At 50.1% G+C, this 13,553-nt stretch overlaps 1 protein-coding gene across 3 annotated transcripts in view; it reads left to right on the top strand.

Moving 5' to 3' along the window:
• aff2 (AF4/FMR2 family, member 2) overlaps positions 1 to 12,573 on the top strand; it is a 119,292-nt gene extending 106,719 nt beyond the window's left edge. For all 3 annotated transcript variants that reach the window (XM_023819909.2, XM_023819908.2, XM_023819910.2), the window contains exons 12-21: positions 64 to 173; positions 1,851 to 2,121; positions 2,996 to 3,132; positions 3,621 to 3,684; positions 5,675 to 5,811; positions 6,126 to 6,197; positions 6,761 to 6,854; positions 6,960 to 7,009; positions 8,676 to 8,890; positions 9,166 to 12,573. In XM_023819909.2, the coding sequence (XP_023675677.2) occupies positions 64 to 173; positions 1,851 to 2,121; positions 2,996 to 3,132; positions 3,621 to 3,684; positions 5,675 to 5,811; positions 6,126 to 6,197; positions 6,761 to 6,854; positions 6,960 to 7,009; positions 8,676 to 8,890; positions 9,166 to 9,287 (1,272 nt within the window). In that variant the 3' untranslated portion in view covers positions 9,288 to 12,573. The remainder of the gene's footprint in view (positions 1 to 63; positions 174 to 1,850; positions 2,122 to 2,995; positions 3,133 to 3,620; positions 3,685 to 5,674; positions 5,812 to 6,125; positions 6,198 to 6,760; positions 6,855 to 6,959; positions 7,010 to 8,675; positions 8,891 to 9,165) is intronic.
• Positions 12,574 to 13,553: the final 980 nt, after the last annotated feature.

The raw sequence follows: 13,553 nt of genomic DNA, 5'->3' as shown, positions 1-13,553 counted from the left end.
TCTTGTAGGGGGCGATCTGCATATTTTTGTTTAAATTGTCATCTCTCTCATTTTCTCTCACAGTCGGAGAATTGCGAACCTATTAGTGGGACCAAGAAGTCACGTCTGGAGTCGAGTCTCCAGCCCCCCTGCATATCCCCCGTACACAGCCACAAGTTCACCAGCACTAAAGAGTGAGTATGTCTCCCCCCCTGCAGTCCAAGCAAGTGGCCACTATAACGCTTTTTAAGGAAAAAGAGCACGTACAACTCCAGTTTCCATAGCAACTGTGATGTCCACCAGGAGCTCCGTGCAGGGTTTCTCCAGGAGCACAAGCCGAGCCAGAAATTTTGTGCAGTTTGCCCCCCTTCCCCTCCAGCCAGACCCTGCTCTCTCCCCCTCCCCTACCTCCCCCCTCCACAATAAATTAGATGTGAGGAAGCTCATTGCAGACAGTAGTGCTTAAGGAGTGGGGGGTGGTTATCACAGGGGTCTTCCCAGGCTCCTCGGTGTGGATCTGCTCTGACCTGCTGGCCTGCGAACTGCTACCACACTGTTTAAATGGCCAGGCAGGTACAGGTGCCACCCGCCCCCCCCCCCCCAACTTCCATCCTGGGAAGCTCTTTAAAATATCCAAGTGAAGAGAAACCTGATATACTCACAGTTTCTCCATGGGTCCCGGAGGGCCGCAACGATCCACAGAACTTTGGGCAGAACCAGAGCGAGGTCTTAGCTTTGACGTGAAAACAGAGAACGCCGTGTTCCCCAGGAGAGAACCCCGGGCAGAGCTGAGGAGGAGCGCTTGTCCGTGCGTTTAGAGAACCGCCACCAGCGGATATCGGGGCTCGGAAGCCATCCTCCACTCAGCCAGTTGATACTTTCTGCTCTTTACTAAGTCCTGCCCCTTCCTGTGACGTGTTTTCTGGTGTTCATGTAGGGAGTGTCCAGTTAACACGTGTGTCTTCAAGTGCTGCTATTCCAGGACAGGCCAAGGGTGACCCCCTACTCAGGCTGGGATAGGTCTCCAGTAGCAAGAATAGAACTGGGGCAATGCCCTCCTGTAGCTCAACAAGTAGAGTATTGTGCTGACAATGCAAAGGTTGTGGGCTCAAATCTCAGAGAGCATACCTAAAATTGTGACCCTTTTCTGTAGTGTAACTCGCTTTGGATAGAGGAGTCAGATAAATAAGTAAAATGTAAATGTGAAACTTGAACGCAGCAGACCCCAAAACCTGCATCCAAGTGCTGCTCTTGGTTATTGCCCAATTGTGACAGTCCGCCTCGAGCTGTCCTGACACTTTCCTACCCATTATCCATTTCCTCAGCTTCCTTACTTTGCTCGCAGAGCCATTTACGCTGAATTTGCATGTTGTGTCGCTATCTCATGGTGCTACGGCACTGCTTATCCTGGGAATCAGCCCACACTGGGTTTGCTAACAGCTGCCTTTGGCTACACACTGGCACTGGAGTCAGAGGCCTGCAGCATCACCATGCCCAGTCCCTGTATCACCTGACTCTCGATAATGTGACGCTTCTCTGGTTGGCTCCCATCTCCATGTCATGTGCTTCTGATTTCGGTGCCTCCGCTGCTCTTTTTTTCAGTCGCAGTTACCGGCTGTTTGTGTCTCCATAAAGCCGATGGCATGTTTAATTCCTAGTTGCCTCTGCACACTGACTTGTGCAGTGTTAATCACTCTGGAGGGCGTCTGTAGTGCCATTAGTAGCTTTAATTGTTTGGAGTGCACTCGTAATTCTGTCGATACGATACGTGTTGAGCACGTGGGGGGAACCGTTCTCAGATGGAGCATGCATGGTACATTCACGTGTGCAGCCTGACCGAGCGGGGGGGCTTTTCCTCTTTCTGCATCCAGCTCGTCGAAGAAGCAGCCCAGGAAGAGGGATGAGAAGCTCCTCCCTCCACTGCTGTCGCCCCTGTCTGATGAGCCCATCCGGCAATTCCCACCTGGGGGGTGTGGCTCTTTCGGCCCCGAAGCCGTCCCTCCCCCGACCTCCGTGGCGGGCTCCTTTCCCTCTAGCTGCCCATTACCCTTATCTTCCTCTTCGTCTTCCTCTTCCTCCTCCTCATCTTCTTCCTCACACAAGCACCGCAAAGGGGACAGCAAGGTTCCAGCCCATTCCAAGGTGAGCATCATAAGCCCTGGGGGAGGGGGGGGGGGGTGGATTTTGTGTCCATGGTGATGTCCTGGATGTCAGAGGTGGAAAGTTCAGGTCAGGGAAAGTACAAATCCAGATTTTGTTTTGACCAACCAGTTTAGTACTCTGTGACTGTGACTCTTTATACTCTGATGGTTGGTTAAAACAAAACCTTAGTCTGGATTTGTGCTTTCTGGACCTGAACTTCCCACCTTTTCTGGACAAGCTCTTGAGGTGGGTTAGCAGCGTGGCGTTTAATGCAGCTTTAAGGATAAGTCTGATTCTAAAAACCATTCATGGACATACTTTTTAAGCCAGCCGGTGTCATTTCTGGTTATTCATTTCGGGAATAAAACCAAAGTCGTGCTGTCAGATTCACCTGACCGTCATTTACCATTACATCTATGAATCACAATAAAAGTCACAATAATCAATGCAGGCCATGAATTTCTATGGCCTGAAGTATATCAGAATTATTTCTGTTTGTGCAAATCTGCAGATTCAGTACTTTTCTGAAGTGCCTGATTTTGTTGTTTCAGGGTAATTAGGGTTCAGTTAACGGTCTTCACTAGACACCTGAGTCCACACGCTTTGAGAAATAAAATGCCCATTTTGTAAACAGAATAAGTTGTAAATTCAGAGCTCTGCTGGAAACGTCTCATGTGCCTCAGGCTTTTCCCAGCAATCCTTGTGCTTTTCACAATTTTAATTATTTACTAGAGAGGAGTCAGAATCAGCTCTCCCATGTTCTGAGAGACTGAGGGAGTGGCTGTAATGTACCCGCAGTGTCACCTCACCAGGGAGCATCAGTGTGCCATTAAGTCCGAACCTGCTCCTAATCACTTCTCTCCTCGTCTCGCAGGAAGAGGACACCCGCGGCAAGCCTTCCGGCAGTTTCCATGGCAACGGGCAGCCCGACATCGAGCTGTGGTCCAACCCGCCATCGGTGTCGGCGGACCATCCGGAGCCCAGGAGGCCCAAGCTGACATTCAGCAACATGTACGTGCTGGAACACGGGGCTGGGCGGAGCCAGAGCTCACTGTTGACCCGCCCCTTCGTAGATCAGCCAATCACAGAGCAGCACTGCTGCAACTCTGTCCACCTGTTAACCCCTGATAACTGACAGCGCGATCAGGTGCTGCAGACTTCCTGTGCAGCATTCCCGCCTGCTTACCTCCCCTGTCTGCGGCTGAAAGGAGCTGTGAATCACAGTCTCCATTAAAACTATAAAGATTTAGAGCTTTCGCTACGTGTGACTAATCATTTTCTCCCTATTTAGCATCCAGCCTGACTGTTCCAGGCAATTTATAGCTCTTGTGGGAAAAGAAAAAATCTGTTTATGCTGGAAGTGGCGCGTTAGACTGAGTCACAGTGAGCTGACAGATAAATGGAGGAGCCTGAAGATGAAGCGCAGGGCGAGTGTGTTTGAGTGGCTGCATATGTGCTGGCAGGAACAAAGCTCACTCTGTGCCCTGTTCCCCCTACAGCCTCCACAACGCCGACTACTACATGCAGGAGGCCAAGCGGTTAAAGCACAAAGCTGACGCCCTGGTAAGAGCCTGCCCTCTCTCCTTGGCCTTTATCTCATTATGCATGATCTTCCGGCATTGGTGTTTACTACCAGCCAAGCCATTAGCATGGGGGCCCTGAACTTGGGGGGCTCCCTGTTGGCTACAAACAGTCACTACGCCAAATATTAAATAAATGCATTCTTTATGTAGCTGATGCTGATGCTGCATATTTTGCTAACCAACTAGCTAGCTTTGATCTTCTGACTCAACTCACTAGTTGTTTAGCTAGTTAGCTATTGAGTTATAGATACATCTTGGGGGGGGTGCTGACTTTTTGAGTGGGGCCACAGAAATAACAAACCTGTCCCAGGTCCCGTCCAGATTGTCCCCCGCCTTGTACCCTGTGTGCCCTTTGACCCTAATCTAGATGAATGGCTGATGTATCCATGTTTTGTGATCAGGGCAGCAGTTTACAGATGTTAAACCCCTTGAGGGAAAAGATCGGATTGCTCAATGAAATGGAGGAGAGAGAGAGAGAGAGAGAGAGCGAGAGGGTGAGAGAGAGATGGTCTTGTTGTGGCGGAGTAGGGATTGCAGCCTGACAATATGTTCTTGTGATTCAGCATCGGCGTGTGGGGCTGCAAACAGCTATATGCAGAGCTCAGGGTCCAGCCATCTCTCGCAGGGCCCCTGACACAACAGTCAAAGCCCAGAGCACCATGTTTTACCTCCTGCTTGTGGATTTTCTTTGCATTAATAAATCATCCATCTAGGCTTACTGGATGCGTAGGACAGTTTCACAGACATTGCAAAGAGAACTGAGGGCTGATTCTCCTTACGAGTTCATTAAACTATAAAGCCTAAGAACACATCTTACCCGGCTGTAGCAACAGGCGTGTAACGATTCACCCAATTCATGACTCAGGATACTGGGCTTACGATTTGATTTTCCCACGATTATTACAACATTACAATAACTATTTACAAACATTTGTAAAAGTTGGAGTAAAATATTATTGCCTATTAACTGAAATATTCTTTTTATTAAAAATGAAAAAAGTTATTAACACATAGGGCTTTTCTTAACCATGTCACCTTTCCAAGGTGTTACTTCTGCAGGTTGTTTAGTTGATTGCTGGTACAGGGAAAGGCCAAGTTATTGCACCTTCTGCTGTCAAAACAGCACCATTACAGCTAGGAAAAGCTAAGTAAAATATGCAACCTGTTAATAATCTTTTCTGCAATTTTGTGGTTTATTTTTTAAATTTCTGATTTGAATTGTCATAAATTTGCACCACGATTTATCATGGCACAATATACTATTATGTACCTAGTTAGCATATGCGGACAATGAAACACAGACTCTCCGAGTGCCCAGAACCAGCAGAAACACGGGTTGGTGCTAACCCTGAACCTGGGCGATCTCTGCTCCACGGGAAGATGGAAAATGTTGCCTATGGTTTATCTCTCCCTAGACATGTCGCCATACTGAAGATGTGTAGCCATCTATTTGGTCACAAATCTGGTCGGGGACCTGCAGCATGACAGGAAGGCAAGGCAAGGGGAGCTGATTAGCCAGGATGTAGAGGCCAGCCAGCGGCCTGCGTTACAGGGCTCATTTACGACTAATAGACCTCACAGGGGCCCACAAATCTCCTTCACTGCCATGAAACGGAAAGGATGGGCATTTTGGCAGGAGGGACTGTGAGAAATGTGACATTCCATGTAAGACCTGTAGGGGGGGCTAGCAGCATCATCGGGATTGGGATGTTAACAGAGGACAGTGGTCACAAAAATGATGATGATGATTGAGGTGATGGTGCTTTTAAAGACTGTGATGGTGGTGAAGGTGTAGCACTGTAATAATGATGATGTAGTAATGACCCATCTAGATGAGTTTTTTTTGTTCCCTGTCAGAATCTGAGAATGTTGGGGTTCAGTGCTACCATCCGTGTTCCCAAACGCATTCCACTGACTCCCTAACCCTAACCCCCTCACTCACCACCAACCCTCACCTCTTCCCCGCGCAGCTGGAGAAGTTCGGCAAGGCGGTAAACTACGCAGATGGCGCACTCTCGTTCATCGAGTGCGGCAACGCAATGGAGCGGGACCCCCTGGAAGCCAAGTCACCCTACACCATGTACTCAGAGACGGTTGAGCTCATCAGGTGGGTCCTGTTCCCCCTATTGGGCACAAGCAGTCACTACACTAAATATTAAATAAACACATCAGTTATTTAGGAAATGCTGGCGCAGCATGTTCTGTTAACCAACTAGCTAGCTATGATGTCGTCCTTACTCTACTTGCTGTGTTAGGAAATCGCCGTGCAGCCATGATAGTTACTGAAACAACGGGAGGCTGCCAGAGGTGTTCAGGATAAGTTTAGAGTTAGGGATGCATATTCAGGAAATAGCGCCTCCCTCAGACTGTCGGCCTTCGCTAGTGTCACTGGAGAGTTTCACACTGACATGCTTTTTAAAGGTACGCCATGAGGTTAAAGAACTTCACCAGCCATTCTGCAACCGTTGCAGAGAAGAAATTAGCCGTCTTGTGGTAAGTTGTTTACCTTGCTTGCCCCCTCACGCACACATGCGCGTGCACATGTGGGTCTGACCCAGCCCCCCCTTCCCCCCCCAAAAGTGGAGTGTGAAACCCAGCGCTGTTCAAAAGCATCAGATGGTAAATTCTCAGCCCTGCTAAAATGCTATTTAAATATCCAGTACAATCGGCTCTATCTTGAAGGAGCTTTAAACACAGCTGAAGCACTTAATCAGCTTAAAGTGGCCCTTTATTCTGTATTTCATTAAGCTATTACAACATAACTCATGATTTCCCTACCAGCCGCTGCTTCAATCAGCAGGAAAGGGGTCTGTGAATAGGGGAGGGGGGTCAGAACATACTGGGCACTGCTGGTATCTCGGCAACAGTTACGTGGGGCAATGGGCACCATTGCTGATCGGCAGCATCACATAAACTGGGTTTTCAGTTTCACATTTATGTTGCCTGCTTTGTGTCACATGGTTTAAAATTTAGTTAGGATATTATGCGTCTGTTATTGAGTGGAGGTTTGAGAAGTCGATCGTGTGTTGATCGCGTGTCTCTGTCTGTGTCTACAGCTACCGGTGTTTATCCCTGCTTTATCTGAGGATGTTTAAACTAAAGAAGGACCACGCCATGAAGTACTCCCGCTCGCTGATGGAGTACTTCAAGGTAACTCTCAGCCCAAAGCTGCACCGCTGGGCACGGGCCTCGCCTGGTGGTCTGCTCATGAGGGGAAACTGGAGATGCGTTTTGCTGACACTGTCTCTGTTTCAGAACTCCACCAAGCCGTCACAAGCGCCCTCTCCCTTGGGAGCAAATGGAAAGTAAGTGGGCCCAGTGCCATCTTGACACTCAGAGTCTCCTGGTGTGCATCACTTGTGGCATGGTGTCCAGCCCCAATCGCACATGGTGTAGGGTCCAGCTCCAGTCACATGTGGTGTAAGGTCCAGTCTCAGTCGCATGTGGCATACGGTCCAGCACCAATCTCATGTGGTGTCCAGTTCCAATTGTATGTGGTGTAAGGTCTGGCCCCAATTGCAGATGATGTGGTGTCCAATCCCAATCACATGTGGCATAGGGTCCAGCCCCAATCTCATGTGGCATGGCCGTGCTGTAAGGTCCAATCTCAATCACAGGTCCAGCCCCAACTAGACATGACGGGGAGACCAGTACCAATCACATGTGGCGTAAGGTCCAGCCCCAGTCACACATGGTATGGGGTCCAACTCCAATTATATGTGGCCCTAATCATTTGTGCTGTAGTGTCCTGTCCCAATCACACGTGCTGTAGGGTGCAGCCTCAATCGCATGTGGCATGGGGTCCAGCCCCAATTGGACGTGGCGGGATGAGCAGCCCCTGACACACTTGGTGCAGGGTCCAGCCCCTGTCAAACATGGCAAGATATCCAATCACACTGTGAGAGCACAGTCTAATTTTGGGAGGTGGAACGTAAGAATGTACTAGAACCTAGCTAAGTGCTAAGTTAAATACTGTGTTTAACTTAAGTCAGGGGTCGATTTTGGGTGATGGGCCCTCAGCACAGCCCTCTCCAGGGCTCAGTGGTGACTTACCCCCCTGTGCTGTTGGTAAGGTTGCTGCCCATGCAGCGGGGGGAGCTACAGTATGGGGGGGTTCTGGACCCCCACCTGCTGCAGCTGTAATCAGCATTAGATTTGAGTCGGCCTCCATTCCAGGCTTTGTTTGTTCACCTTTCGTCTGACCCCCCCCCCCCCACACCGCAGTCATGAATCACACATTATTTTGCTTTCTCCTCCTTCCAGGGACTGTTTGTTTGAGTAAAAACCTCAGCATGGCCCGGAACGAGCAAGACTGCTGACAGGGGGCATAATTTACGTTTGCAGGGGGAGTGCGTCCCATTTCGGCACGGAATGACGGTACTCGGAGCCGGATTGTCGGGCTCTGCGCTGAGAGACTGATGAATGCGGCCTCTGACTGATGGCTGGAACCTCCCAGTGGCACAGAGGCCCATAATTGTTCAGTTAGAAGGAGCCCCTTCAGAGCCCTGGCAGCCAACATCAGCATTAGCGATTAGCGGTTAGCCTGGCTGGAAGGGCATTATGGGACAAATACACAGGCCCGGGGACGAGGTCGTCCCAGGTCAGGCCCCCCCCCCATGAGGCCTACAAAGAGTTACAGGCGCCTCCCCTGGTCAGTGGGAGTAGTGTACCACTGTTTTCCGATTTGATGCATTATATAAATTGCCGGTATGATCTTACAGTCAGGTCACAGTCTGTGTATTCATAGTGAACCCTGTCTGTAAAGGTCAGGAAAGGTGAACGTGCTTGGTTCTGGTCCTCTGAAATGGACCTTAATTAGCTACACGTTAAACAACCAGAGCCTGCTCACTGCGTAGTGGATAAATAAGTAAACAAGCTAATTTGATAGCATGATGATGAGTGAAAGGGCAGCATGCCCCGGCCTAGCCTCTGATCCCTGACCCCTGACCTATGGCCCTCCTCTCCCCCCAGGGGCACAGGCACGCCGTCACCCATGTCCCTGAGCTCGTCGCCCGTGAGCTCGGTGAGCAGCGGCACTGGTCCTGGAGGCCCCTCGCCCAGCGGCTGCGTCGCTATCCCCCAGCGCATCCACCACATGGCGGCGAGTCACGTCAACATCACCAACAATGTGCTGCGCAGCTACGAGCACTGGGACACGGCGGACCGGCTGGCACGCGAGAGCCAAGGTGCCCGGGGGGAACCTGCCATCCGCCACAGCGCTCGCGAATACATGAGCCCAGAACGGAGCGCCACACGGAAGCCATTTGTTGTATAACCAAGTCCTGACCTAACAGCCTGTAGTGAGCACTGCTCAGCCTCAGAGGAGGAGAATTTGCCACCCACTGCTGGGGGGGGGGGGGGTCTTTGCCACCTCAATTCCCTCCAGTGCTCCCCAGTATATTCCCTGTTCACGCTTCCTGTTCATTCACTCTCTCACTCTGTCTCTCTCTCTCCCACTCAGAGTTCTTTCTGGAGCTGGACTCGGTGATGGAGCCGCTCACACAGCACAGTAGCATGACAGACCTGGTGCGTTACATCAGGCAGGGGCTCCACTGGCTGCGTCTCGAGGCTCACTTATTATAGGACTTGGGCCGCCGCTGCCGTCCCCCACGTCTCCCGTCTCCATCACTACCTCTACCAGCACGTCCATCTCCAGCCGCCCCACCCCCACGAGGACCGCCCCTCTCTGCCAGCCAATCACAGTCCTCGGGAGGAGTCCGCACCCTTGTGTATAACCATGCATTTTTTGGCTTTTTTTGTTGTTTACTTTTTGTTTTTTGTTTTTATTTTGTTATTGGCCGTCTGAGGAACTTTAAGAGTCCCACTGGATTTGAAGGAATTTCAAGACTTTCCCAAAAGTGAGAAGGCGTCTTCACTCTTAATTTGTTTTTAACCCAAACATTCTGTGGAATGACAACTGTTAAGGACAGTGGATTGTCCTGCACTGTGACAGAGAGATAGAGTGGGACGGTGGGGGGTGGGATGGGGAGTGGGGTTAGAGTGTGTGAAGGATTGACTTGTTCAAGCCGGAAAGGTCCCTGCACACCACGTGGTTTCATCGTATTGTATGCAGTACTGGACGTCTCAATAGACTGCGAGTTTGTTTTCACTTATCATTAGCTATGGGACGGGTGAAAAATGGCTTATTTGTACACTTTGGAAAAAAGTCACAGTGTTTTAATTCACTGGTTGATGGTTTATCGATTCCTGGATGTTCCAGTAGGATGCAATGAAGGTCAGCAAGCCACGGCCAAGTAAGAGGAGCGATCTAGAGAGGAGCTGCCATTTCGGGCGTCTCATTCCAAGCCAGATCATCACTCGGCCGTCTTCAAGAGGGGACACAGTCTGGCGGAAAGCAGCACATCCATCCGTGAGATCAGCAGCCAGGTGGAGCATCACTCGGGGGGGGGGGGGGGGTTGGAGGCACAGAACTCAACCGAGGTGTCCGATGCGTGATCGCTATCAGCCTGAAAAGCAGAACGAGGTTTTGGTGATGCAGCTGTATCTGAAAGTAGTTTGCCTTCACCGCAGGCTTTCGGTACCATTGGCCGGCGTCTTCACTATGGTCTCCTGCATCTTTCTTCTCATGCTGGGGGGGGAGGGGGGTCCAGGTCTGGAGTACGTTACGTTTTCTGATTGCGGCTTTTAACCTGAGCCCAAATTCACTGTCTTCCTGACTCGGGGAAAGCATGTCAGTACTGTGCAGTACAGACCTCCATCTCCCACTGTGCTCAGACACGTCGGTCGCCAGCCAATCACGCCGAACCTTCACAGGTGACATGGTATTTCAGTCCATGGTCTATAAATGCGCTCCGGATCGACCTCCGCGGCCCTAAATGTTTCATTTGACGTTGTTCATGGTCGTAGGTGCAACGGGTGTGTTGTGGCCCCCTGCCTGTTACAGAGGACCCCACCCGCCCAGATTAACATCTGCGTCGACAGTGTAAAGGCACAGGCGTCATGGGGACATCAGTCCTCATGCCCGTGTGGGGCAAGGGAGGTGTACTGTTACCCATGGACCACCCTTTCACCCTTTACCAGCCACCTAGGGTGGCTTCTAAGGGGCACCAACTAAGCAAAGTGCCACCCCTACCCTCTCCAAGACACAGTGAAACTGGGCGGTGAAGTATATTGGGGGGGGGGGGCGGCTAGGGTGGCCTACGGGCTTTGACCGGGATTGCGCTTTGCTGCTGGCGAATTTAAATGAGCCATCGGAAGGACGGGACTGAAATGGACTCTTCAGCCAGACGATACAAAGTGCCTACTGACCGAGGTGACAATATGAAGCGCCTGTTTAAGAATGATGATGTGATTCCTCCATACCATATTGGTATATTAGATTTTTTCATAAAGCCACAGTTATTTATTTGTATACTTTTTACTGATGATGGTGATACCATTTTGGCTTTAAAAAAATCGCTAACGTCTAACTTATTTATTTCACAGTATTAAAGAGAATAGTTGCTCTTGTGTCGACGGTAAGGAGAATAAACCACAAAATTGCAGAGAGGAACGCAGATGACTGAACGAATTATTTAATTAAATTAACGACTCGCTCTCTCCTGACCAGTGAACCAAATCATTTTAACTATTGTTTAATTAATCTGGTTGTTGTTGATGCAGAATATTCTAGAAGAGTGCCATAAATTTCCAGTATTTACCCTGTTTATCGTGCAATAGCTCTGTGATTCCAGACTGAGGACAGATAGCAATATTCAGTTTAATATTAGTATCATTAAACTACACGTAGGAGGGTCTAAGAATATCCACTTTGTTTCTTGGCATTTACACAAAAATACTCAATGTACAAAGAAATCTCAGTAGAAAATGTAGAGTTCTCCATTCCCTTTTTTTATTATTGTTTTTTGCAACTTTGTGTATAATGTCCAGTGTATCCATGTCAGCACATGGAACAACGAAGCGTCTCCTCATTAGTTTTATGCAAATGGTAGCCCCTCCTCAGCCAGCGCCAGCTGTCAGCCACAGCAAAGGGGGCCGCTCGCGATTCTGAGTGGGCTTTTCACAGCTGCTTCGTGAAGGAGTCACTCTGGCAGGGAGACCAGCATCCCGTGGCGGAGGGGAGTGTAGCCACACAGTTCTTCATTCCATAATGCAAACACCACGTTAGACTCCCTGTTTCAAGGCATTTTGTGGTACGGGGAACAGACATTTAACATCTGGTACTATTTTAGTTATTATTATTTGTTGTTTTTATATGAAAGCAGGCCTGCTGATTGGACGGCCTTTCGTGATACCCCCCCCCCCCCCACCTCCGCAAACAAATGCCGTTAAGCAGGCGTGATGGGGGCCATCTGGCCATCACTGTCGTGAAACAGCTGCCCCCGCCTCACGCGTGACCTACCGAGCTCCGACGCACCACCGCATAACTCAAGGTGGTGACTCTGCAAATTAATTGGCTGATGGAGGACCGCTCTGCTCGATATAATTGGATAATTTCGACAGGGGTTTGGGTGACCTCGCAGTATTAACCTTAGAAGTCTGCCTCTTGTGAGCGCACTTTTAGTGTTGAAGTCTTTCTTAATGTTAACTTTCTTGTTTTTTTGATACCTGTAGCACCGGTGTGTTCGTAGATGCAGTCAGATAAATGCACCAGCGTAACTGCGCGAATGTGCATCGCTTATGTATTGACGTGAGTCAAGGTCAGCACCCACAAGTAGCGGGATCGTCTGCAGGTCACTGTCCTCTTTCCAAAGTGATAATGCAATCATGGACAACAGATCTTAATACTGAGGTGGTAACAAGGAATTGGAGGCACATCTCTAAGATGCCCCCCTTAAAAGAGCCTAATGTCTTAAAAACGTCAGAAGAAGCATGACAAAGCCAGCCATGTTTAATGACACGCCCCCCCCCCCCCCCCCCCCACCCTCACCTTCAGAGTCGCGGTTCTGCTCTACGTGATTCTCTCGAGGCACTCTGTGATGTATCAGATTTCTTTGAAAACCTGCAAACTCCATGACGACAACCATGTTCTCCCTTCCCGTCTGCTGGTGAAATTCGGATGTCTTGGACAGAGGTGTCCGGTTGGACAGTTCCAGGTGGTGCTCCGACTCCTTAGCAACCTGTTAATTGCCGTAAAATAAGTTAGCATGGTAGCCGGCTAAGGCCCCCGATGTTACCCATGTTGCTGCGAGTCCCGCGGCAGATTCGGCCCGGCTAGGTTCACGGGTCACATGTGCGGTGTCCGCTGGGCTGGACGTGATGCACCCCAAACCACAGGGAGGCTCTCTTCACCACAGGAAGCTCCCCGGGGCACATTCATCCCTGTGGGAAACTGGCTTGAGCCCCCACACAGACCCCCTGATGTTTTTCTGTGAGCCGAAAGAGAAACGAGAGGGAATTAAAAACAATGCAGCATCAATAATTTGTTAATTGACATGCGGGGTGCAGGCGGTAACACTTCCCGACCAAGGGGGAGCACAAGATGTAGAGCTTACCAATTGGAGGGGGGGGGGGGAGAGAGACACTGGTGTTAAAATTTCATGAGCGGGGGGTGCTGGAGGATCAATTGTCCAGATTTAATACGTTTGACCATTCTCTTTTTCCCAAGGCGAGGGGGGCGCTTGCTTTTGCCAGGGCCCTGGGATAGAGCCTATGCATTTACCGACCCCTTGAGCCTCCTCAGGCTTCGGGGAGCGTCATTTGTGCTGACCTGCGTCCCACCAAAACTGAGCGTTATGCAAAGAGAAGCGGAGCACCTGACGCGGCATCTGCCAGCGGGTGGCGCTCTGACATGTTAATTCCTGTACAGTGCATCACAGTGCTTCATGGTCTGTGTACGTTCGTCTTACAGAGTGTGCCACATAGATTGCACTCTGGGCCCCTCGGGAC

Source organism: Paramormyrops kingsleyae, chromosome 10 (genome assembly GCF_048594095.1).
Source record: "Paramormyrops kingsleyae isolate MSU_618 chromosome 10, PKINGS_0.4, whole genome shotgun sequence".
In the NCBI taxonomy this organism is placed as follows: Eukaryota; Metazoa; Chordata; class Actinopteri; order Osteoglossiformes; family Mormyridae; genus Paramormyrops; species Paramormyrops kingsleyae.
Note: the sequence above shows the minus strand (reverse complement) of the source record. Positions and strands in the feature narration are given on the sequence as shown.